Source organism: Lissotriton helveticus, chromosome 3_1 (genome assembly GCF_964261635.1).
Source record: "Lissotriton helveticus chromosome 3_1, aLisHel1.1, whole genome shotgun sequence".
NCBI classification, from domain to species: Eukaryota; Metazoa; Chordata; class Amphibia; order Caudata; family Salamandridae; genus Lissotriton; species Lissotriton helveticus.
The window spans coordinates 1533060417-1533086622 of record NC_136061.1 but is presented as its reverse complement, the minus strand read 5'-3'; the positions used below and the strand labels follow the sequence as shown (position 1 = coordinate 1533086622).

The 26206-nt window shown below is 43.6% G+C and overlaps 1 protein-coding gene across 1 annotated transcript in view; it reads left to right on the top strand.

Annotated features, from left to right (window-relative positions):
- The window catches only part of C2CD2L (C2CD2 like), a 160057-nt gene that overhangs the window by 7409 nt on the left and 126442 nt on the right, over positions 1-26206 (top strand). Inside the window, exon 2 of the mRNA XM_078682191.1 lies at positions 24767-24862. Coding sequence (XP_078538317.1) covers positions 24767-24862 — 96 coding nt within the window. The remainder of the gene's footprint in view (positions 1-24766; positions 24863-26206) is intronic.

Below are 26206 nucleotides of genomic sequence, written 5' to 3'. Positions count from 1 at the left end.
AGCATAGAGTGGATTGTCTCTTCTACACAAACACAGCTAAACTTTTTCAAAACCAAAATTGAAGCATATGTACTGGCAATAAATTCCAGGCTCAACCTATGGAATGGTTTCCAATTCCTCTCCATGTGATTTGATTGATTTTAATAAAAGAAAAAGTGTAGTTTTCACAAGTGCTGCCCTGACGCTAGACCGAGATGTTGCTATCTATACCCAGGCTAAGTTAAATTGAGGTGGTTAAAGAGCAAAGTCTTCAAAGGTTTTTGGGAAAGGAGGTGGTTCTGTGCAAGAAGAGAGCAGGCAAATGAGTTCCATAGCTTCGTTGTGAGAATGATCTGCTTGTCAGCCAAACTGTCTTTAGAAAACGAAGGTGGAGTAGGAGTGACTTGAAAGCTCTGAGTGAACTGCGATAATGGTACCTGTCAAATTTGTTGCATAGGTGGTCCAGTCTTATAGGATAAACTGCTTGGAGGTACATAGGAGAGCCTCTTGAAATGAGATCTTTTATTGACAAGTAACAAGTGCAAGGCCAAAAGTTTTGAGGGAGATATGGAAAATAATAAAGTCAAAGAATAAACTTTCAGCTACTGTCTCTGATCTGGTCATAAGAGAGCGAGGAAGGCAGAGACGGGTAGACCTGCCTTTGTCCTGGCGTAGGCATTGTGAGTGGAAGAAGTGGGACAATTTTTGCAGAGCATTTTGATCTGATCGAAACAGTTGCATGTAACTTTTGTTGATTTGGGGAGATTGAGATGGACATTGACCAAAGAGACCTTAAGATTATGCATTTATGAAACCGGGGTAGAACCGGGTCTAGAACTCCAGGCTTCATGTTTGATGACCAAGTAGAGGAGCATCCTCTCACTACAAGAACATAATTCCTGTCAGTGTTGTTTCAGCGTGTTTTTGTTAATCCAACTTGCTACCAATGCAAGACACTTCTGAGAGTTAGGTATGGGTTTGACCAGATGTATCATCTGTATGATGGCAATCTGCGTGCCATTGCTGTGGATAATGAGGGTGAGGCTAGGAGCTGCTAGGTCAGGCCAGGGAGACACATAATATCAATATAAAGTTTAGCGAAGAACTCTGTGGCCAATTTAAGGCAACGTTTTGGCAGATGAGTGGAATAGTGGTAGGTGGACTTTTAGCAACAGGACCTGAAAGATAAAATTGCAGGCAAGAGAGACTTGCAATAATCCCACATATATGAAATTGAGAGACAGTGTTGAATGCAACAGGTGAGCTGTTCGTATCTGACCCAAAAGATAGGATTCGAAACAAGTGAGGAGATGTATGTGAATCATCCATTTAGGTAATAAGGAGAGCATGTCAAGTGGGAAAACAGTGTCAGATGTTGTAGAGACGTAAAAAAAGAATCCATTCACATGTGAGCCTTACACGTCAAAAGTAGGACCATGTGAATTCTGGGGAACATAGTGGTCCCCACGCCCTGGAAAAATCTCTGGTCTGAACTTTTACCATGAAAGCCAGCGAAAATTAAATTAAGAGAGTTAAAGATTTAATTGAAATGTACTGCTTTGCCTTAACCCTGTAAATAGCTTTTACCCTCTTTGGAGCAAGTTCCTGAAAGACTGCCCACCCCCATCCCTTGTCTCCCATGCTGCAACACCTTCCTCTCCTCATATTGTGATCTATCTGTCTCTACCCCAGGTCTGTCCAGGTGTGAGATTTGCTGCTCTCCTGTTTTGCCAGTCAAATCAGGTGCTCAACCATCTAGACCTGTGGTTGCTAAGAAACTGATACTGGAGACGCTACGTAGAGGAGACGTTGCTAGTGTCTACATTGTTAACCCTACAGCTAAAAGACCACTGTGGTTCTCTCACAGTTGTTCCATGTGTTGTTTCACCCTGGGCAAACATTGATACCCACAACTTGTCTAAGAAGGCAAATTAAGGAGCACATCAGCGACGAACACAACATGAACATTTTTATAAGACAAAGAAAGGCACTAGGGCTATAGGACAGTCGCACTAGTATTTATCCGTATTAGTTCATTAGTTAGACCCAGACACTCAACTGTTTGTGATTCTACCGCCAACGAATCACTACACAAAACTACTTAGTACATACAGGACAGGAGTGTTTATTATCTACACATGTGTTATCATTGATCTTTTTTTAGAAACTTCACATTTCCATCATTAATGATTCCCAGACATCATAATGAATGTAGACCAAATATATAAATTATCCAGCTGCCATCTACAGGGTTCAGAGTGTTACACTCTGAACACGGTAGATAGTAGCTGTTGCTTTAGATCCATGGAAGAGCAATATAATTGATCATAATTAAGGCTCCCTGGTTTCCGTTTTTACAGATTTTTACAGATAAATACAAACATAAAACAATGTGTTTTATGAAAACATTTATTTTCAAAAGTGGATAAATACAGAAAATTATGCTTCTTGAAGTGACTCTCCGTGCTGTCTTTCATGAATTGTAGCCCAACAGCTGAGCAGATGGACAGCATGGGAAATTAAAAAACAAAATGAAATTACTTTAAATAATGGCATATGTCAACATACATTTGTGGTATAACACTAATATTTAGCAGATGTATTGTTACATAATATTTGGCAGCTTAAATAGCTAAATCACGACAGACATCAAAATATGAGTGCGCGACTATCAGTTTGATAAATATAAAAATGTACAGTTTTACAACTTTATTTATACACAAAACACACAAAAAATACGGATAAATACACATAAAATGGTCAAAAAAGAAATATGGATAAATACAGACAGAAATGTCAAAAAATTAAATACCATAAAACCGGGAGCCCTAACATAATGAATTCACTTCTGATGAGGAAGATGGAGGGTTGTAATAAATACATTGGAGTTGAGCATAGAATAATATTTGATGACTCCTCTTTGATACTATCGTCTGGGACCCACTCCATTACAATGCATAGTCTAACTATAGATGATACACGTGGTTTTGAGCATTAACTTACAGCCCTGATTAATTCAGTTTTTTACTAAACGCGTTGGCTTGGCTGAATTCATGTTTACATCTACAAAAAGAATAGAAATAAATCAACATTTTTCATCAAGCTTCCATGACTCCTGTGTATTACTAATGTACACTCCTGTGATTACGGGTTGGATCATTTATATATTTGGTCTATATTATTTGTGATGTCTGGGCATCATTAATGATGGAAATGTGAAGTTTCTAAAAAAGATGAATGATATTATCAATGATAACACTTGTAGTTACTAGGCACTCCTGTCTTTTATGTGCACCACTAAAAGTCTAAACATCTGAGTGCCTTTTCTGATTGAGGGCACCTGATCCCAGTGCTGTATTTTGTTTATAGTTCCCCACTGGGCAGTCGTACTGGTGGTCATACACGTCCAGGGGTTACAGAGGGAAACTGTTATTCCAGTGGGCTAAAGCTGCCTGTGGTGGTAAGATGAAGGTTGGTTAGTTGGTCTACTCTAGACAATTAATTTATAGTTCGGTTATGAGTATTATAATGTTCCCTGATCACATTTGATGGTCGTGGTGGGGGTTGTTAATGGTTTAGTGTTGATGTTGCCTTAGGGACAGTCCAAGAATGCCAGCCACTATTTTAATTTGCAGGGATTGCCCATCACTCTCTCGGCACAGTTACATATCACATACATATGTTAAGCTTCAAGAAGCTGTTTTGTTCTCCAATCCGAGATACATGCTATAACATTATGGAATTATCTTGACTTTACTGGAGCATTCTTTTTTTGGGGGGGTCTTCTCTCACTTAACCGTACAACTTTATTCCAGATTGGCAGAGACCCCTGCCACAAAATTCTCACCAATGATTTGCCATAGGCTACTCGCACAGATTCCCTCTCATCTTCTTCTTAGTCATTTTCCCAATCTTTCTGTTAGATATTCCTGCCTATCGTCTCGCCTTGCATTTCCACTTTATCATAACCTGGCTTCCACGCCTATCTTCTCCGCTGGTATTTCCCTCATTCATGCCTTGAATTTGTCCATTATGATCTCTTGGCATGCCCCGCTATCTTCTCTCCAAGTGCTTCTATGGTGATCATTCAAAAGACCACAACAAAACTTCTGTAACGATGAGAAGGTGGACATTTTATTTTAAGGAGCGCAATTGAGCCTCCTTGCGTGCATCAGCCAGCAAGGAACAGCTGCAACTCCATGAATTCGAACCTCCACATCCTTCATAGAGAGAACACTCATTCTCTCGACATACCCAGTCCCTCCAGCTTAACACCACACAAGGCATTACATGGCACTTCTTTAAAACGAAAACACACAAGGACAAAAAAGTTAGCCTTAATAAGGTTATTGAAGTGAAAATGAAGGTTGCAAAAGCAAACACAACCATGATTAAGTTAATTATCTGAAACAAATAGAAATATTAGGTGTCTGTACACTCCTGAAAACAGGAGCATTGTCCGTCGTCATATGGGTATTAGAAAAATGACCCTTTCCATCGTTGTCCAACATAACATAACATTACATGTGTATTTGTAAAGTGCACGTTCACCTGTAGGCATCTTGGGGCTGAATAACAGATGTTTACTGTTACCCAACTCAATGGTACTCATTTTATCGACCTCAGATGGATTAAAGGCTGAGTGGACCCGCCGGGATTTGAATCTATGACCATGAGGTCGATCACAGGCCCCTGCAGTGGACGCATTAGTCCACTGAGCCACCAGACCCAACCAGGATTTCATACGATTAACAACTCTCCCAACATTCCAAAAGTGATGACCGACCACTAACTTCAACAGTGCTCCCACTTTGTCAACCACAAAAGGATCACCAGACTTGGAACGGCCCTTAATGGCATGATTATCTTTTCTGATGTGTATGACACTCCAAACCCTGTTTCTGTTTGACTTGAGCAGCTTTGACATTTGTCCCTACAAGATGATCCAGTACAGGAACTTCCCCACCATCATGCAACCACTTCCTCATCCATGCTGAATTCGCCTTTGACACTGCCTTCATTGTCCTTGTGATCTGAAAGGGTGAAACACCTGCCATGGAGTGCGGTGTACTCCTATAAAACATAATATGTGTCCAGACTGCTCTTAGTACACCACATCGGTTCGCAATAGCCCATTGAATACACTCTCCTACCACACGGTTTATTCGGTCAATTAAATCATTGGCCTGAGCGTGATATAGCAAAACCTTTCAAATGTTTGACTCCCACTGTATTTGGAAAAGCTGCATTTTTCCGCTCACAAACCGTCCAACATTTTCGAATTCCAAGAATTCTGGAAAACCCTCTTTGGATAAAATATCTTTCAGAAAGTCAATTACTTCTGCGGTGGTGGGATCTGACAGAAACGTAACCTCTGGCCTTTGTGAGCAGCATTCCACTAAAACGACAGCATAATGATGGCAGGAGGACAATAACTTGAGAGGAACCAACAGATCAATCCTAACCTCTAACCAAGGGCTAGATAATGAACAATGGGTAGAAGGAGAGAAGTGCGCGCACTGAGTTTTTCTCACATCCAGTACACACCACACAAGCCTTCACCAACTCTTCTACATCTTTATCCGTGCCTGGCCACCAAAAGGCAGAGCGAACTCTGCTTAGTTACGTTACAACCCATGCGTCACTCATATGCGTGAGTGAAATTAACATTTCTGCACCCATCAGTAACTCACCTTCTACACACAGCTCATTTGAAACTGTGACAGATGGTTGAAAATAAGCCTGAAGATTCTTCTCCCTATGCCAACAGTTTTAAACAAAATTGATGTCTTGTTTGAGCGCCACATTGTTTTCAGCAGCAGCGCACCATTCATTCTCAGTAATCGAAATGGATTTCTTAACATTCACAGCTACAGTAAGACAACTCATTCTCACGGTCCTCAACTTGCCCATCCTCCTGAAGAGGGATTTGCAACAAATAATCTGCCCTGGAGTTCATGTCTCCAGGAATGTGGTGAATGTCAAAGTGGTATTGAAGCAGCAACAGCAACACGTGTGCAGTTCGAAGTGTGTGACTATTTACATTTTCACCAAAGAGGATAAATACAAGAGGTTTGTGGTCAGTCAAAATTATGAATTTCCTTTCCAGCAAGTAAGCTCAAAATGTTTCCACACCCCACAAACATTAAATTCGTGTTTTTTTACTATAACCTAACAGAGTGTTTTGGTCTGTCTGAGACACGGGGGAGCGTGACCTTCAGCAAACTCTTCTTTTCCCAAATGATGTGACAATACAGCAGGGTGACTGGTAGTCGGCTGGTCACCAAAAAGGTGTGGCGATTATCTAAATGACGACAGCAAAACTCCAATTACTATGAGCCCACCAGCCAGCAAGGAACCACTCCACCTCACTGAATTCATACCCCAATATTCTTCAGAGAGAGAACACTCTCTCTCAAAATTCCAAGTGCCCCAGCATAACCCCATCTAAGTCACTACAGTTTCCCCATATCTTCTTGTGTGGCAGTTCCATCTTTTCATCCCCGGACAATATCTCCCATCTTCTAATTTTCCCTTTTTAGGTTGAAGCCCATCAGACAGTCTAGCTGTATGGTTTGCTAAACACTTCTTGGGGACATTCTGAAAGCTTCCCCAGGAATGCAAGTCACATTTGCTTGCTTTCTATTTGCTGGCTTGATTTTTTAAGCTTTCCAGCATGTCTTTGTCCCTCTTGTGGAGCACAGGCTGTTTACCATGGGTCCTAGTATTCTCCAGCAAGTGCTCGTTTTCTGTAAACAGGCCTTTAACCCTTTCCATGCGTCGGACGGCCCCCAGCCATCCGACGTCACAGTGGGTGTGGGCATGTGCGGAGGACGGCCGGGGGCCGTCCGAACCCCGCCCACTCATTATTTCGCCCGCACCGCGGCTGAATTCGCGCCACGGTCAAAGGGTTAAATCGTGTTTGTATCTTGTCACATTGGGTGTGTATTCAAAGACAGAGGTCAAATTTCAGGCTCTGTTTTCCAAGGGAGTTTGTTGTTTACTTTGCTTCTTCTGTCTTCAAAGCGAGAGGATTTATGTGACAATCTTGCTGGGTACTGGAATTGTGAAAATAAAGGCGTTTTTCTAGCACACAACAAAATTTAAATGTCTGTAAATGAACTGTGCAAATGTATTTTGGTAATTGTGAAGTCTGGTGGAAACAAATGTTTTAAAATGATCAAAACGAATCAATAAACTAGGTAAGGCCATTTCCACTCTTTATCGTTGGTGCGCTGTGTAGTTTTATCAGTAAAGCTGTATGTTTGTGCAAATGTAATAGTCATTTCAATTGAAAATGTGTTGTCTGTAATGGCAGTGCGCGACCTCACCGTGCTTAATGTATACTACACCATTCCACTCTACACCACTCTACTACACACTATTCCCCGCCACTCTACGCCAATCCACTCCACGTCACTCCAAGACATGCCACTTTGCGGCACCAAATTCTATGACACACCACTCCACTCCTGTCTATGCCACTCTGCGACCCTCCACTCCACTCCACTCTATGACTCTTTATGACCCGATACTCCACTGTGCTGTCTGCCACTGTGCTGTTTGCCACTGCACTCGCTCTCCCACTGCACTCTCTGCCACTCGACTGCGCAATCTAACCCACTCTGTTGCACTCTATGACCCTCCATTCTGCAACCTGGTGCTCTATGACCCGACACAACAATCTACGCCGCTTCTCTGTATGCCCCTCCGGGACACTCTATGCCACTCTACTCAAGCTACTCTACTTCACTCTGCCCCGCTCTACTATGCTCTATTCCACTCTACGTAACTCCACTTTAGTCTACAACATACTACTCCACGCTACAACATACCACTCCACTCTGCAACACTCTAAGCCACTCCACTCTACTTTTCAACACTATACTTCATTATTCCACTCCACTCTATACTACTTCACTCTACGACAATCTACTCCACTCGAACCCTTCTATGCCACTCCACGCCACTTTATTCCACTGTATGCCACTCCACTCTGCAACACTCTGCAACACTCTGCCACTCCACTCTATGACCTTTTACTCTGTGCCACTCCACTCTAAGACAATCTACCCTACTGTAAGGCACTCTATCCCATTCTATGCAACTCTACTGTACTACACTTCTTGCCACTTCACTTTACGCCACGCCGCAACACTTTACACCACTCCACACCACTCCACACTGTGCCACTCCACTCTATGCCTATCAGCTCTATGACATTCCACTCCAACCACTAACTTTCAGCCATGCTGAACAGCAGCCACATTAGTGTATAACATGGATAAAACATATTAGCAAAGCCAATACCTCTTACATAGGCGAGACCTAATGGCCCTGCCAAAGATTGTTTTTCGCTTGGTGTTTCCCTACAATCTCTGTATAACGACATTCAGTTTTCTACACTCCTGTTTCCCACTTACTTTCCATTGGTGTCCCCTTCCCTTTTGTTTTTGTGACATCCCCTCCACCCCTGCTTTAATCTAACATGCTATAGTTTTCCTGCTCTCCTACCACTTATCTCACATCCGGAGACTAACCTTCGCCAAACCCCCACCCCACCCCGCCCTGTTCGGTCGTAGGTCACTGAAGGCTCGAGACACATCCCTGGCTCGGCTCATGGGCTTCTTGGATCCTGAAGCTCAAAACAAGATGCCCTTTCCAAAGGCTGCTATCCATAGACGTTTTAAGGCATGGGCAAAGAGAGCTCTGGTCCAGGGTCCCCATCTATCAAGGGGCCCCCTTGTTCAGCTTTAGTAATGGTCCCAGACTGCCTTGCCCTAGAGTTTGCAAATTATCAGTTTGTTTAATTACTTTTTAATCTAGTGCAGGTTGATTTAAACGTTTAGATTTGATACTCAGTTCAAATGCACAAGCCTTTGCCTTTGTGCAGCATATGCAACTTACTGTACAGTCAAAATTGGCATTTTGGGCTCCATTTTAGAGCTGCTGCCAGACTGGTGCGATCACAGCCTATTGCTACCTCACTCCGAATACCGGTCCCACGCAACGTAGGCAGTGCAGCAGATTAAAGCACCAATCAGCATCGTATGCCTGAATGACACTGACAGACTAGCTACACCACACATAACGGGTCGAAGGCTTAGGTGGATCACTAGTCTGTCTGCTTTTCTGGCACAGAGCAGCTGGAGACCGCTTTGCCAAGACAGTGCCAGAGGGCAGGCCATGTGCCAAAGGGCAGTGCAGAGCGGCTTTATATGATCTGCACTGTCCATCTGGTGCCTCTGCTGGGTCAGTTCAATCACAGTCTAGTGCCCTGATGCAGAGTCCCTGTTCCTCATTCAGCGGAGACAGGAGTGCAGTAAACATAAAATAAGCAACCTTTGTAGGCACAAAGGGAGACTCTAGTTGGCACGCAGCCATCTTGTTCACACATCCAGTCTTTTTGCTTCTCTGTTGCTGGCCAACAAGAGACTGTTTGTTCTAGGGTTAGGCCGAGATGGCGGCTGGCCGAGGAAGAGCGGTGCCAAAGATCCGACCATAGTTGCAGAGGGCATGAATGAGCTACAAATTAATATTAATTTCAGAGTTGTTCTGTGCAGAGGGGCCCAAATTATGTTTGGCCTGTGGCCCCAGAAATCCTTAAGATGTCCCTGCTGTACTGTCTGCCTTCAATGATATTTACCTCATGCTCCAAGCTCCCTTCCCACGTCCCACCCGTAGCAGAGGTGCTGCTCAGGAGTCGACTTTGCAGATGGGCGGTGGTGACTACCTGTGGAAGTGCTCAAAGAGGAACATTACGTTAATGGGGTTTCGAATTGTCCCTCGCAGAACATGTGTACAGCGTTTTACACTCCACAAACAGCCCATCATCCCCCACCCCATGAGGTAATAAAAATGCAAAGGTCCTGCTGTGGTGACTCTCCATTAAAGTCTTTAGCTGGCCTCTGTACCTCACTTTTGTGCATGTGAATGTAACTCTGTTGGATGATTCAACCCACCGGTCTTTTGTTTTGCTAATATGTGTAATTTCCCTCAATTAGGTGTTGGACCTCTCTTAAAAGAGGTGGCGTGTGATTACACCTTCTGTGTGTCCACTTTCTTGGTGAAATTTAGTGAGTGCACATGTAGTGTGATTGTACGTCTGTGCTTATACCTCGCCTGGTGAGTATGTGCACAGTTTGTGTGGTAGTTGTGTGCACTGAAGACTCCAGAGTGCAGGCATTGGGTGGGTCTATGTGCATGTAATATTTACTTGTTTGTGGCCTTCAGGTAACCCTGAAAATCAAACCATGAGTGCTGGTGCCCCAAGCACTCCTTTAAGTCCCCAAGCGACCTTTGCATGTGTGCAACAGAAAGTCACTCCAGGGTTTCCATTAATGTATGTATCCTGCCCTGTGTAGCTGCTCTCACTGTCATGCGTTGTGTACACGAGCCATGTATTGTATGTCGGGGAGTGTATGTGTGCGCACAGCAAGCATGTTATGTATGAAAATAAAAAGTAATTTGCATTTCCATTTACTTTGTTCATTTTTCATGAAACTTTTCTTGTATCAACTGGATTTAACTTGCCATTTATGTATTTGTGGGCCACAGTGAACTGATTTATCTCCTCAAAGAAATAAACACAAAGCATTGCCTTTAAAATAAAATGGAAGAGAACTTCACAATTTGAAACCAGAAAACCTATAATCAATTCCAGGTTCCCCTTCCTGTTATCAATTCCAGCTACAACGCTTGACCAAATTGTGTGATCCTAGACAATTTATTTACTTCAATGCGCCTCCTTTTCCTTCATCATATTTGTGAACATTTAGTTTCAGGATTGTTCTGTACAGAAAAGCCTGTAGAGACCGGTTTATTAACCATAATTTGGTTCCATCTATAAATGGGGCATGTGAGGCGGTGGTGGGCGTGTATTTTTAGGTTAATATTTAAAAGTTATCACTGCTAATACTTGCCACTCGGTGCAATGAGATCATCTAATGCACTAAGGAGGTTCTGCATTATAAAAAATATATATATACACTTTCTCTTGTTACATGATATTTGTGGCATGGTTATCATGCTAAATATTTGTGGCTCGGCTCGTGCTCAAGCAGGTAGAGCAGAGCGAGGCCCTTGGCTCGGCTCTTGCTCAATTGCTGGATTCTAGGACAAGTTTTATCTGTACGCATCGGGGCTCCGCTCCCGCCGCACAGCCCGCGGGAGCTGTGAGTATTTTTAGCTGCCTCTGTCACTGTTTTCCCTTTGGAACATTAGCTGCGACAGAAAAGGAAGCACTGTACCGCTGCCTGGTCGGAAGTAGGCAAGCAACTCGAAGAGAGGATGTGGGAGCCAGAGAGGGAACATGGAGAGGACGTGGATGAGGGAAAGTGGAGTCAATGAGAGGCAAGGGAGCATGGTGGGTGAAGGAAGGCAGGCATTTGAAGAAGACCAGAGTTTGTGGTATGGTGGGGGAAGGACTAAAGAATGAGAATGTACACATGTACGCAGATTACACTCAGTTGTACCTGAAGATTTCCCGCATGAAAGATATTACTCAACTTAGTGACACTATTATGAAAACTCAGACCTGGCTATCTCAAAACCATCTCAATCTAAACACCACGAAAACTGAATTTCTTCTCTTCTCCACATCCCATACCTCCCACCGGATATGAGTGTCTGAAGCAACTGGTCACTTCAAATACGCCTTGTAATCATAGAAGAAATGAAATCCCTTGGGATAACCCTGGATAAAAATCTCAACATGCAAGCACTCATCAGCGCAGCCACACACAGTGTGCTTCTCCATTTTAACCTCCTCAAGCAGGTGAATACCTTCATCCTACCACCAGACTGCAAGAATGCAGTCCAATCCCTTGTAACATCCAGATTGGAATACGAGTGTGAAACCCTAAAAGGTTTACCGAAAACAAGCACGGCGCCACTCAAGGCAACCCTTCAATGGAGAGACGATAGGATGTGGCCTTACGGCTAGAGCGGTTGACCTTGAAGCTTGGGAACTGGGTCAGAGTCTCGGCAGGGACGCTCAACATCCTGTGATTCTGGTGAAATTACTTAATCTCCATGTGCCTAGCAAAAAATTAAGGTGTCCTTCTGCAACATTACTGTTGCTCATGTAAAGCGCTGTGATTCGTTCGGGTCAAGTTTGCGCTATATAAAACAAAACAAAACAAAAAATGTATTTATTTATGTATTTTGATGGCTTTATATATAAATATATATTTTTTAAATGTCACAGCGAGACTAATGACGGGAACTAGACGCTTCGTCCATAATTCACCTGTTCTTAAGTCTCTCAGCAGGCTGCCAGTTGAAGCAAGAATCCAACTGAAGTTAGCATACTTGACACATAATGCCCTGCACCATTATACACCGAAGTACCTCAAAAGCAAGCTCAAGATCTGAGGGAGTGGCTGATACCTATGAAGTACCAACTCCCTCCTGCTGAAACCACAGAGATTAAAAAAAAAAAAATACCTACGCCCCACTTTCTCTAGATCAGCGCAGAAAATATGGAACTCTCGCACCAGAGGTTCAGTCTAACCTATGGACGAACAGTTTCAAGAAAAGATTAAACCGATTTGTCTGGACTGATTCTTAACATAACACAAGGTTAGAACATGGGTGTTAATCTATATCAACTCTGAGACCCTTACAGTAGAGTAATTTTGCTCACCTAGATATTACTGGACTTACTAGCACAATGCTGGAAGGGCTATCTTGGACCACAAACCCTCTCTTGTAATTATTCTGGTTTATTTTTATGGTATTCTATATGTTACGGGTTGTGGGGGTTGCCCTGAATAGCGCTCTGATACCTTTGGGTCATGATTGCTCTTTATAAAACTGTCTCAATAAAAAAAATATGAGTACCAGCATTAGTGAGTGGCATTTTATCTGAGATGTGAGGGAGTGGGCAGGGATGATTCAGGGAAACAGGTTTAGATACAAGCGGAGGGAGATAAAGAGGAGTTATGAGTAAGTGAGTGAATGGGAGGGTTGCGGGAAATGGGCCATGGTTGGATAATGAGTGAATGGGTGAGGAAGCAGGGAAGGATGCATGGTAGGAGGAAGACGGCATTGGTACGAATGGAGGTAGAGGAGTCAGAGTCTATTTGAGAGTAGGCACAAGAGCAGGGAATGAGTGTAGGAAGATACTGTGAGTAACAACAGGGTATGTAGAGTGGATACCAGTGAGAGAACAGGAAGTTAGTAGGCAATGGGTAGAGTGGGTGGGTACCAGTGGAAGGAGAAGAGAAGGGTGAGTGGTGGTTAGTAAGAGAGTAGGCATTAGAGGAGGAAATGAGTGAAAGTGGAGGAGTGAACGTACCTGTGGAGTAAAGGATGAAATGCCTTTTGAGATTAGGAAGAGCTCAGGGAGGGAGGCCTGGTGCGAGAAAGAATGGAGGAAAGAACAGTCTGTGCCATTGGAGGGATGTTAGAAATCTGGGCAAGAAACCCAGTTCACCGATGGAATGCGGGTCTCGTCCACTCTCCCAGCTGCACTTTCTTTTCTTACAATGCCAGCGTGTCCCACACCACTGTAAAGTCACCAGTGAATGTCCAAGGTATTATGGAAATTGTAGTTCAGTTAAATTACAGACAATATTAACAATCTTGGACTTCTGATACTGATATACGTCCATTACCTCTAAATTAATGTCGGTTTTGATTTACTTAGCACTATACCCTTGCTCCATCCTTCGCTTGAATATGGAGGCCTGAGTAGCCAAATTCAGCAGAAGCACATACGATTTGCACAATCAGAATGTGTACTCCAGGGAATTAACTTTTGGGAGATGCCAAAGTCTCTTTCTCAGACGTACTTCTTAAAGCTCTTTTTCTATTGATCACATAAGGTAAACTAAAAACCGTGCCTTATAGCTTTTGTTGCGACTTTTCAGAGTAAATGGATAAGGTATCTAGCCATTAAGTTGCCAAAGTAACCAATGTAGTCCTTTTGTATTGATCATAAGCATCCTCATGAGGCAAGAGGTTCAATGCAAGCACTTTTTTCTTTGAAAGCTGAATCGAATGCTGTACTCAATGAAATTTACACATGGGTAGAGCCAAAGCCCTTTTCCAGATAGTGGTTCTAAAAACTCTCTTTTCTGTTGATCACATGTGGTCTGGCCGCAGCTGTGTCTTCAAGCTAGACCTAACATAAAAAAGACCATCAATACCTGCTTCATTCATTTGACTTTTTCAGTGTTGCTAATATTATGTCCAGATCAAAGAAAATGAAGATAACAATCGGAATCTGCTTCAACATGAAAACAATAAAAATAACAGATATATGTAAAATGAAAAAATACAGTTTGTATATTAGATCCTTGTTTGTGTTCATTAGTTCCATACACATTCTGAATAAGCTATACAGATTACTTGACTTTTGCCCTTAACATTGTTCCACAAATTAAAAAATCCCACAAGTAGGACAATGCTTTGCCACCAACCCAAAATACATATGCAAAGACCCTACACATCTTCTCCAGAATGTTAGATATAGGGGTCTGTCTTTTTATGTGGCCATCATTTTTAGTGGCATTTGTAATTCACCAGTGTAAGGCAGGCATACCGACCTAACTTAACTATCTCACCTTTTAGAACGTTGTATAGTTATGAATGCACAAGTAAGAGAGGCACAAAAGTGGAGATATTCAAACAATATCCGTGGGATAATCCTCAAAACAGCGAAATCACGATGACAGATGCATTCGTTCTTTTCATGTCCTTAATTTCCTTTTATTCATTTCTTGGCACTACACATGTATTTTTATCCCAAAACAGCCAATGCGTTTCACCCACACTTCGGGCTTCTTCAGGACGTGGTATTACTCACGTACCTAGCTGAACTTCCCAAGATGCACGGGTATTGGATATGTCTGCGCCAAACTGTTTTTGTTGAGATGTATATATGTTCTGCTCTAATACGTTATACGTGCTTGGTAGACCCAAATCATTTTTGTCCTTACTATGTATTTGCCGGGCTGCGGCCCAGAATGTACCATGGAAATTTCATAAAATATGTTTTGAAAAAAAACCTGGAAAAGCTGTGTCTGCTAAAGACAGCCATAGGTAGAATGCCAAAACGCCACTACTGTGCTGTGCAGTCGGATTTGCCGAAGTCATCTTTGAGGTAGGATGAGAACAATGGCATCCGCTGTCTGTAGGAGGTCCCAAGAACAAAGAAATGCCTCTTTAAGATCATGAAGCAATCCAGTCCCAACATGTTTGAGACTACCCCTCTGGCATTAGAGGTGTTAAGAATAGCAATCAATCAATCGGGATTTATAAACCGTGGCTAATGAGCCTTTAGGGTATCCAGGGGCATACAGTTCCCGGAGGGAGCAGAGGATAAATTACAAAATGTGCTGGGTATTGAATACTAATTAGGGGTATCATAGGGGATCACTTTATCTGTAGATTGTACTGTCTGCCTGGCAAATAAACGAGCTGCTTCTTTCAAGATGACATCTCTTGTAGCTAAAATTAGCCAGGGGACAGAGGACAGAAAGAATAGTTCAGTCTTGCAACCAAGCTTCCATTATCCAAGAGAGTGTGACATTGTGGAAGAAGGGAGCGTTGATTGGGCCTGGAGAGGGGAGACAGTCAGTCAGTTTGCAACAAATGACCAAGTGGATTTGTACACAAAGAATTACTGAGTACAGTGGGTTTATTGAGCATAAATCGACACTGGTACAAAGTTCACGTTTGTTCAACAATTGTGTTGAATCATTGGTTTGATAGTATCCCATCGAAGTGAGTTTTAAGCAAACTCTAAAATGAAATGGCTGATGGGTAACAAGATCATACAGTACTAGCCATGTGATGCATGGCAGATGAGCAGGGGATTAGGGTGGGAAATAAGAGCAGTGCGGAAATAATAGTATTCCTGTCGGCGAGCACTTTTGCGTGCAGCAGGTTACATGGATCAGGATGTTACCACTCTGGGGTGTGTGATTTATGGGCTCGCCAAAGCCCTTTGGAGGTGTGTCAGTGCTCTCACTGAAACCTGTTTCCGACCAACAGCTCATTTTTAAGAATTTGAGAACGGAAAATGTAATTTTATATTTTCAATTATCTTCTTAAACAATGTAAGCCTACTACTTGCAGTGCACAGTGTCCCTATCAAGTTCTTTAACATGAATTGCAACGACCTTTTGAGCTTGCTGCAAGCGCTGTAATAGTCCATGAATAAGGGCACAAAAGAAAATCACTTTAAACTATATCATCGTTCAAAGTGCATGTCTCACAGCAGCAATGAACGACAACGCCTTCTGTAATCAACAAACATAGGTTTATCGCACAATAAGTAGTAACTGTGACAGCGCAATACTAGGGGTCTGGGTGGTCCACTTGAAGACTTGGAATTCCGGGTAGAAAGCTAAGAAAATGTTTGTTAGTATTATTGGCCAAGCACTGTACCTTCGGTAGCATATTCGGAGGGTTTAAACGTGTGGTTAGCAACTAGTGCATTTACTTCCCACCAAGAGCCATGCAGAAAGTGTGTATAATGTAGGCCTGGTCGGTGAACTCTGCTCCGTTCGTGGAGTTTGCAGAGTTTTCGGTACTCTGTGGAGCATGTAGAGTTCCTAAAAACTTTGCGGAGCTGAGTGTTTTCATTACTTGCCAACGTTCAGTTGGTGTTCGATCAAGGGAAATCCAATGCTAGAACACCTCCCAGTGAGGTTTCTCAACTCTGGTGATCGCGACTGCTTGTGTTGAGAAATCATCAGTTTGTGTTGAGGAACCTGCTGCTCGTGCAGAAAATCTACTCGATTGCAGAAAGAAGCAGCACCCTCTTGCGCTGCGCATGGTGCCTTTCGCGCTAATTTTCCAGCGCGGGAAAAATACCTGGCGCTAAAAATCAGCCGAATGACACGACCTAAAGCACTCCAACGCTTGCGGAACTCCCCTTAGCTGAGATTTTTAGGCACTCGGCCCTGGCCTAGTATAATGTTTTTTAGTAGATATGGGGCCTACATTTGTCTCCAAGGGAGGCAATCGCTAGGCATATGGCAAGCCTGTATCATAGCTTTTTTTTTCTTTTTAATTTTCTTTTTGTCTTTTCCAAAGAACATACAGCATAACAGAAGCCATACAGCTGGACAATCAAAAGATGTCAGTTACAGTATTAATCAATGTTAATATAATTCAGCAGTTCAACTGAGCGCATCCTATTATTCCGGCAGAATCCTAAAAATATCAATTAGAGCAGAAATCAATGTCCATATCAGTCGATATCCTCTGTGAGTGTATCAAAATGTCCCGGCCTAGCCAGAAAGCTGCTGGATAATAACAGTACATTTATAAACAGAGTGCAACATGTAGCATATATGGTGACATAGAAACATGTAGGGATCAGAGATCTAGCAATCCCTCTAAGCATTTTTCCTCAGACATGCTCATTAGGAAGCAACCATTGTAGATATTGATAATCAAAAGCCTCTCCCATCATATACTCCAAAGTCATCCTCCAGTACTTACGAGTCATTCTCCACGTTGGACTCAGATCCTTTGTCCCCTCTACTAGCAAGGTATGCACGGAGTGGCTCCCATATATCTCTTGGCCGAGAGGCCAACGGCTGTGTTTCCGCATGTATAGAGGTCTGCTCCTGGCAATACTCAACATCATGCAACCACTCTTTAAACTTTGGGGCCTGTCCCCTACCCCACCGACAGGCCACCCTTCGCTTGGCTAGAAGAAGGGCAAGATTAAGGAACTTTCGATGCTGCTTATGTATCTGTGCGGTATATCCCAATAGCATAACTAACAGGTCCCTTGCCAGAACAATGTCCAACATGCGTTCAAGAGCAGTGTGTATCTGAATCCAATAGTTCCATACCCTCATACATTCCCAAGCCAGGTGCAGAAATCCCGCCCCCGGCCTCCCACATCTATCACAGCGATCATTATCCGATAATTGAAACCAGAACTTCTTGGCAGGCATATAATACATTCGCTGCAGAAATTTATAGTGTATGATTTTGAAACGGCAGCTAGCCGATATGCTTTCCGTCATTCTGCAGCAATAGCCCCATTGTTCATCTGTTACTTCCGCACCCAAATCCTCGCTCCAATGCATGCGGGCAGAACTCCCAATAGCCCGTGAGTGCAAACGTATGTTCCTATACAGCCCAATACTAAGTGCTTCCCATCCTGAGAACTAAGTATATAATGCAGCGGTTCAAAAATCTCCGGCTCACGTGGGAAGTCTGGGATAACCGCTTTCATCCCCAGCCTCAATCTTGCATACAAAAATACATCTAAGGGCGTAGGTGGCTGCTCCCGGAACATGTGATCCATGGAGCGGAACAGACCCTCCTGAAACAGGTCCCCCCAAGTATGAATTTGAATCCGTTTACACATGTTCTGGAAACCTACTTTCTGCAGCAATACCATACTGGGATGATAGGTTAATGGAAGGCGCGGAGAATACAATAATGGGGACCCCATTAGCTTTGCCATTCGGCTCCAAGCATCCACTGTGCTAGTCACCGTCTTGTGTGGTGTCTCTGTTGCATGTACAGGGCCATGTATAAGCCCACTTAGTGGAAGAGGATGTGCCAGCCAATCCTCAGTAGCTAGCTGTGGCATGTACGGAGTGGGTCGCATCCAATGATATGCATAATGTGCCTGCGCACTTATATAGTACGCTTCAAAGTCGGGGATGTCTAACCCACCTCTGTCGTAGGGTTGTGTAAGGATGGCCCATCGAAGTCGCGACTGCCTGCCCCCCCTATAGGAGACGTGTCAACTCAGCATGTAAGGTTCCAAAGAAATATTTCACAGGATAATAGGGGACATTCAGAAACAGGTAAAGAAACTGAGGGAGAACCACCATTTCTATGAGGGAAGCTCTTCCTGCATCGACAGAGGTAGAGATATTCAGCGTGTTACATTATTGCCCAACCTTGTAATTGCTGTGCCATAATTCAATCGAATTGTTTCTTCCCGATCCCGAGATATCTGTATTCCCAAGTAACGGAGATCAGAGCAACACCACTCAAGAGGAAAGTCTAACTGAAATCTGGCCACAGCGGACGTCAGTGGAAAATGTTTTGATTTTCCCCAGTTTATATGCACACCAGACAAATGACCGAACACCAGAAACTCTCGCAATAGGGGGTTAACATTCTGCTGCGGGTCTCTAATATATAATGTGAAGTCGTCCGCATATAACAATATGAGAACCTGTCTTTAGAAACACTGGAACGCCCTGTCCTGATGGAGTTGGCGCAATCTAGAAGCCAATGGCAAAAAGGAGTGGGGAAAGCGGGCACCCCTGTCGAGTGCCGCGTGTCATAGAGAGGGCCGAGGACAGATGCCCGTTTATCAACACCCTAGCCGAGGGCTGATGATATAACAGCTGTACCCATGAAATGAACAATTTGGGAAATCCCATTCTCCCAAGGACATTAAATTTGTACCCCCATTCAACAGAATCAAATGCTTTAGATGCATCTAGAAACACAGCAGCAACTGGATATTCTGGGGAAATAGTCTGTATCATCGAGAACAATGTACGTAAGTTGTGGGTGGTAGCCCTACCAGGGACGAACCCAGATTGATCAGGAAGAATAATTTTTCCATAAGCAGAGCTAACTGTGTGGCCAGCACCTTCGCTAGTATTTTTGTATCACAGTTGATAAGCAACAGTGGCCTTTAAGAGTCACATGTCTGGGGAGATTTACCGGGCTTTAATAGGGACGTTATCACCACCTCTCTCATTGAGGGGGGAGTGCTCCCAAGCCTGCATCATAGCTTTAAAGAAAATGAAATCTCTGGCAACAGCATGCAGGAAATGTGTCTTGCCTCCGAGCTTGCTAGGATTTATTTCAGCATTTTTTTGAAAAGGTGATCGTTCTTCCCAGTAGGAATACCATGGACTGAGACAAATAAATGGGTTCATGTGGTGTAATTCAAACTTCAAGCAGAGTCTAGGGTCCAGCAAACAAAAATATGCACTAGAATCACCATAATGGTTATCATCAAAATAAATCAATTTTGGTTCAACAGCCACAGGGCTTCCCAAGTTGGTGGTATGGGAGTATTCCTATTTTTTGAAAATGCATATTTGATGTTGATGACTTGAGCGTTCAACACAATGATTACCAAAGTGGAGAAAGTAGTACATCTACAAATGGTTCCTATTATTGAAGTGCAGATCCTTATTCCCAAATAATGCATGCGTTGAGATCATCCCACAGCTGTTGTCATGTATCAACTTCCCAGTTGCTGGCATTAAGTCCTAAAGCAATGGTATCATTCAGGTTAAGGCGCATTGTGCGGGATTTGCAGCATTCTCTGTGGCATGCAACAAATCGCAGGCCTCTTGAGTTAGGAATGCTCTCTTGAGTTAGGAAAGCTGGAAGCACGCTGAGATCAACGCCTTACTCAAGAAACCCAAGGCGGACCCCAAGGACCACAAGAACTTCCAACCCATCTCCCTGCTCCCGTTCCCAGCGAAGGTCACCGAAAAAAATCATCAACAAACAACTGACCTGCTTCCTCGAGGAGAACAGCATCCTGGACCCGTCCCAGTCCGGGTTCCGCAGCAACCACAGCACCGAAACCGCCCTCCTCGCCGCCACCGATGACACCAGGACCCTGCTTGACAACGGAGAAACAGTAACCCTCATCCTCCTGGACCTGTCAGCCGCCTTTGACACGGTCTGCCACCGCACACTACGAACACGCCTACACGACGCCGGGATCCAAGAGAAGGTCCTGGATTGGACCACATCCTTCCTCTCCGGCAGAACTCAGAGCGTCCGCCACCCCCCCTTTCGCTCCATTGCCACCGAAATCATCTGCGGCGTACCCCAGAGCTCCTCCCTCAGCCCGACGCTGTTCAACATCTACATGGCATCCCTCGCCCACGTCGCCCGTCAGCACGACCTCAACATCATCTCCTACGCCGACAACACCCAGCTGATCATCTCCCTCACCAAAGACCCTCACACTGCCAAAACCAATCTCCATGAAGGCCGTCGCCGAATGTATGAGGAGCAGCCGACTGAAGCTGAACTCGGACAAGACGGAGGTCCTCATCCTCGGCTCCACCCCTTCAGCCTAGGACGACTCCTGGTGGCCGACAACCCTAGGAACAGCCCCAACACCCACCGACCACGCACGCAACCTAGGGGTCATCCTCAACTCCACCCTCTCCATGACTCCTGACTAAGCAGGTCAACGCCGTCTCCTCATCCTGCTTCAACACCCTTCGAATGCTCCGCAGGATCTTCAAGTGGATCCCCACCGAGACGACAAGAACAGTTACCCAGGCCCTTGTCACCAGCAGTCTGGACTACAGAAACTCCCTCTACGCAGGAACGTCGGCCAAGCTCCTGAGACTATTACAACGCATCCAGAACGCCTCGGCACGTCTGATTCTCGACCCCGCCGCAGCCACGTCATACCCCACCTGAGAGACCTGCACTGGTTCCCCGTCAACAAGAGGATAACCTTCAAACTCCTCATCCACGCACACAAAGCTCTCCACAAGACCGGCCCAGCATACCTCAACAGACCATTCAACTTCTACTCCCCTACCCGCCAGCTCCTCTCTGCCAGCCTCGCCCTCGCCACAGTCCCCCGCATCCGAAGAACGACTGCCGGCGGCAGATCCTTATCCCACCTCGCTGCGAAGACCTGGAACACCCTCCCCCCAACCTACGGCAGTCCCAAGAACTACTGGCCCTCAGAAGACCCCTCAAGACCTGGCTCTTCGATCACTAGCACCCCCCGACCCCGCACCTAGAGACCCTCACGGGTATGTAGTGTGCTTTATAAGTGTCATGATTGATTGATTGATTCTTTTGTTGCCACTTCCAGTGTATGTATGACACTGCCATCATCTTTTTGTCCCGTGTAGAAGGTTGTACTTTAATTATGGCGTTGTTGAAAGAAATCTGAATTTCATCTTCTGGGGAAAACTTTCTTCTGTCACTTAGCATTGGTTTGTAGACTATGGGTGGGGATAATCCCTCCTTGTAAAACAAATGTAAGAGTAGCCTCATATGGTGTGAACACCTCTGGTATTGTAGCATTATAGCCTGCTGCCAAGGTCTATAACACTTATTAAAGGCCCTCTTCCTGATTTACAGGCCTGAGCTGCAGAAGAGTGCTGAAAATGATGGAGATGGCCTATAACAACCGGTATAAGCCGAGGAGGAACAGCTATAAGCTGCTTAAATAAACAGAAAGCTAACATTGGAGTGTTTGATCAAAATTTGCGACTAGACGCTATTGGCCTTGAACCACTAAAGTCTTCTGTGAAGACTGGAACATTCCAGTGTTCTAATTACTCATTACTGTCCAACTGCTGTCAGTTATGGATCAGAACCGGAGGCAAGGACAGGGAGTTATTATCAGCCATCATTGCCCTGCAGGTGGATAGAACTGTTTTTTATGTTTTTTTTTCTTCTTCTAAACATTCAGGTGTTCCGGTTTCCCGCTTAATCTGCTCACAGCACCCCAGAGGGATGTTGGGGGCAGGCCAGTCACAGAATGCTCTCTAGGCTGGACTGTAACGATACATATAGCAAAGGAAGCATTCTGGTTGCTGGTCAACTCTACTATTACCCTTTAATTTAATAAAGATCTCTTTTAAATCCGTTTGGTTTCAGGTTTTAAAGAGTATTTAGCTTGCCTTTGAGTTTCACTCCTGAGAAAAATTACTAATCCACCCCATTTCATTCTATTGGTTATTTATTTATTTACTCTATCGATTTATCGTGCACAGACCTAGCCACATGGACAGAGCAATCCTTTACTTACAGAATAACACAGATGCATTAAAACCGCTTAACATGAGTATACAACAGTAGTGAACCGTAACAAGTACAGTTAATTAGTAGGGGGAAGTAGGGTGCCGCAATAAGTGAAACCAAATTGTTGATAGCAAGTGAAGGAATTTCAGAACAATATCGGAGCTGGCCTGTACATTATGACAGGGGAAGTCATTGTAGGCTGGTAGAACGTCGCTTGAACACGAGAGCTTAAAAGTTTTTTATGAAGAATATGAGTTTAGTTGAGTCTGATGGTTTCACAGATCTTGTTCAATAATATGGGACTAAGCAAATGTATACCTCGATTAAAGGCTTGTTTTTATTTCAGAAATGAAGGAGATTTTCTCATCGTCCTATTGTAACCGCCTATAGTTTACAGTTTGTCCTTTAGGCAGAGTCAAAGCCGGAGTAGAACGCCTTATGGGTTCTAAAGACTATTGTAAACTTTTTCAATGTAATGTACACTTGCTACGCCTTAGCTACGCATAGTCTGTGGCTAGGACTTAAATGGCTAGTTTGCTTTGGAGACCATGCATGCTGCTCAGTGGAGGATGGCCCTGAGAGATGCAGTTGTGGATTTGGGAAGGTCCGCTAACAGAACATTGCCCCTGTTGCAAAGAGAAGGGACTAGGGCTACGACCGCTGCCCTGATGTTTGTGGATGGGATGGATTTTTTCCTTTTTCTTAAGGAGTGGAGTTGGAAGGATGCAGATTTCTTCAGTTTGACAAATTGTGCAATCATGTTGGGGTTTGGGTCATTGGTGAAGCCCAGAGATTTAACAATTTGTACCAGTGATAGCGAGATTCTTGTTGGAGAGGCCACTCTTGCAAATATTTATCTCTGAGTGGCATTTGTGCTATCTTGGAGAACGCCTCCCATATCACATGCTCACATTGAGGTGCATCTTTAAGAAAAGACGAAAGAAACAAGGTCATTCACTGCGGAGATCACATGGTTTCAGTAATTTAAGGAAATTCAAATTTTAATGATATGTTGTGTATATCTTCCCCTAACTGTGTGTCTCTGTCATATATCTGGGCAGAGGTATTTAGGTGCTATTCTGCATTATGGACTTGAATGTATTCATCAGTTGTTCACTGTTGTGGCTGGTGTGGTTGTGCTGTGTAGAAGTGCTGCCACCCATCCCTCAGAGTAGAATTTTCGTTTCTGAGGGAGAGTGTTGTTACTTAGAGGCCAACCCGACCACATTCTTTTGAAAGTGAGCTTTCTTATCAGAAACGTTGTCAAATCTTTACTGCTCTAACTTGAGTTCTGTTATCAGGGTTGCCTTTTATCATGTGTGACGATACAGTCCAGGATTTGGAATTAGGATATGGGCTGGCGATTAGATAAAGTAGAGTACACACAACAGGCTGATCACATTGAATTGTGCTACAAAGTCTAGTCTTGTTGGTCCTGAGTAATCTTTGGGCTTAGATATGCCTGGCTAGCCTTAGGTCAGGCTCAGAGTTAGCTTATCTTGCTGTTTGTGCTCTTCTCGTGGTGTGCGCCTTTCAACATTCCTGGCCTTATTTGTTAGGAAACTTAGTATGAGGTCTTGACCTGTTTATGGGCTTCTTATCTAATGGATGCGTTTGGTTGGCTTCGCCCATTGACACCTCCTTTGTTGTTACAAGGTTATGTGGGCATAAGCTCTTTATAGATGCTGAAGGTGTCTAAGATTTCCACCCCAGGTGAAAGAATTTAGCAGATTCAGCGCGCATTACATATTTCATAAAAAGTTTTGTTTTGTCTTCCATGCCCTGTGAAACGTAAAATACTTTTTATGACTTGGATCAGATCAAGATACCTTAGCGACGCAGATAATTGTCTCACTCCAATCCCCAGTTGCTCTGGTCTTCTTTTTGCTCTAACATCCACTGTAGGTGTTATCTGTGTGGGCTCAGTATTTGAAAGAATTCTAGTATAACATCTGTCTAATGTTTGTACTGCACTCGTGGTTCTTTCTTCTGGATACTTGATTCATGCACCTTACCTTCTTGTTTTCCCTTTGTCCAGAGTTCAGTTCAGATCACTTTCGAAGAAAGTCTCCAGCTCCCAGCCACTGCTCGCATCAGTACTGTCACCTGCACTGATCAGTCAGACTGCAGTATGGTAGGTGGCCGCTGCTTATTTTACCTAATTTGTGAGATTTCCTTGGTGCGGATCAGGCGTGACTGAATATTGCAACACCAAACAGAAGTGAAACAAATAAAACTATATACAAAACAGATCATAAACCAGGGGTAAATGCGAAGAGCCATGGTAGGAAGTCATGTGTATGGGAGGGTGGAGCTGGAGATCCATATTCAAATGAGTAGCACTTACGAATGTGATGTTGCCTCATCATGTAATGGCTACGCATTATATATGATAGTGGGACTGACCATGTAATAATGTGAGATAGCACATGAGGCATAAGTGTGTTATGCAGCAAGCGTGAAAGTACCAAATTGAGAAAGGTGAAGTAGGGAGCAAGATTAATGAGTGACCTCAAAATGTAAAAAGACTATTTGGTGGGGTGTAGGTAGTGTGCGAGGCCTGGTATGAGAGCTGAGGTTTTTTTCAAGGTGAAGAAGATGAGTTGAAAAGCATGTCATAGTTTGACTAGACCAATTGTTTTTTTGAGTACAGAATGGACTTTCCAGAGGCCGAATGTGGTAGCCTAAATGGGGGTTGGGGGTCCAGCTGTTGATGAATCATTTTATTTTAGCAGAAATCATTTTTGAAAATCTCCGTGCTGCGCCTCCTGTCCCAGTTTATGTTGGGAAGTTGCATTACTTTTTTGTGTGTCTTCAGATCTCTACCAGACTACCTTCTCCTTTCTCTTACTCCCTCCCATTTCTCGTAATCAACAAAGTCAGAGGTCACTATCATGCGAGAAGTGTACACAGAAAAAGGAGTGAATGGACAAGGCAGAGGAAGAGACTTTCGATGGAATGGTGAAAGTCCTCGGAATAGTGCTTTTGATTTTCAATAATGCTGCAAAAATGCAAGCTGTAAAGAGGAAATATTTGTGATTATTAATACCGTGTAATTAAATCTATAATTTATTTGCAATATACATAGGTCTTCTTGTAATATTATTAACTTGTCCTCTATTCATCTCTCAATGCCTCACATCCTTTTACTGCCATGGAAGGAATAGGCTGTTTAGATACTGAATTCAATTAAAGTACTGTTGCAAGACAAAATATCCAGATCCAGTGGCAAAAAGAAATGGCTTTATTAATAGTTGTTTAAGCTTTCTTTCGGTACTGCTTGGCTGGCAGATTGCCAGCAAGTTTAAGGTTTCGGCTGTTTTGCTTTAATTCAGTATTTTTGGTCATCTTGAGAGCTTAAATTAGTTGAAAATAGGTTATACATTAAAAGTTGTTCCGAGCAGGTGACTACAAATGTATCTTGCCCTGCCGCAGGGCCCCTGTCCTCAAAGCATCCCGAAAATGCCACTGGATGCTT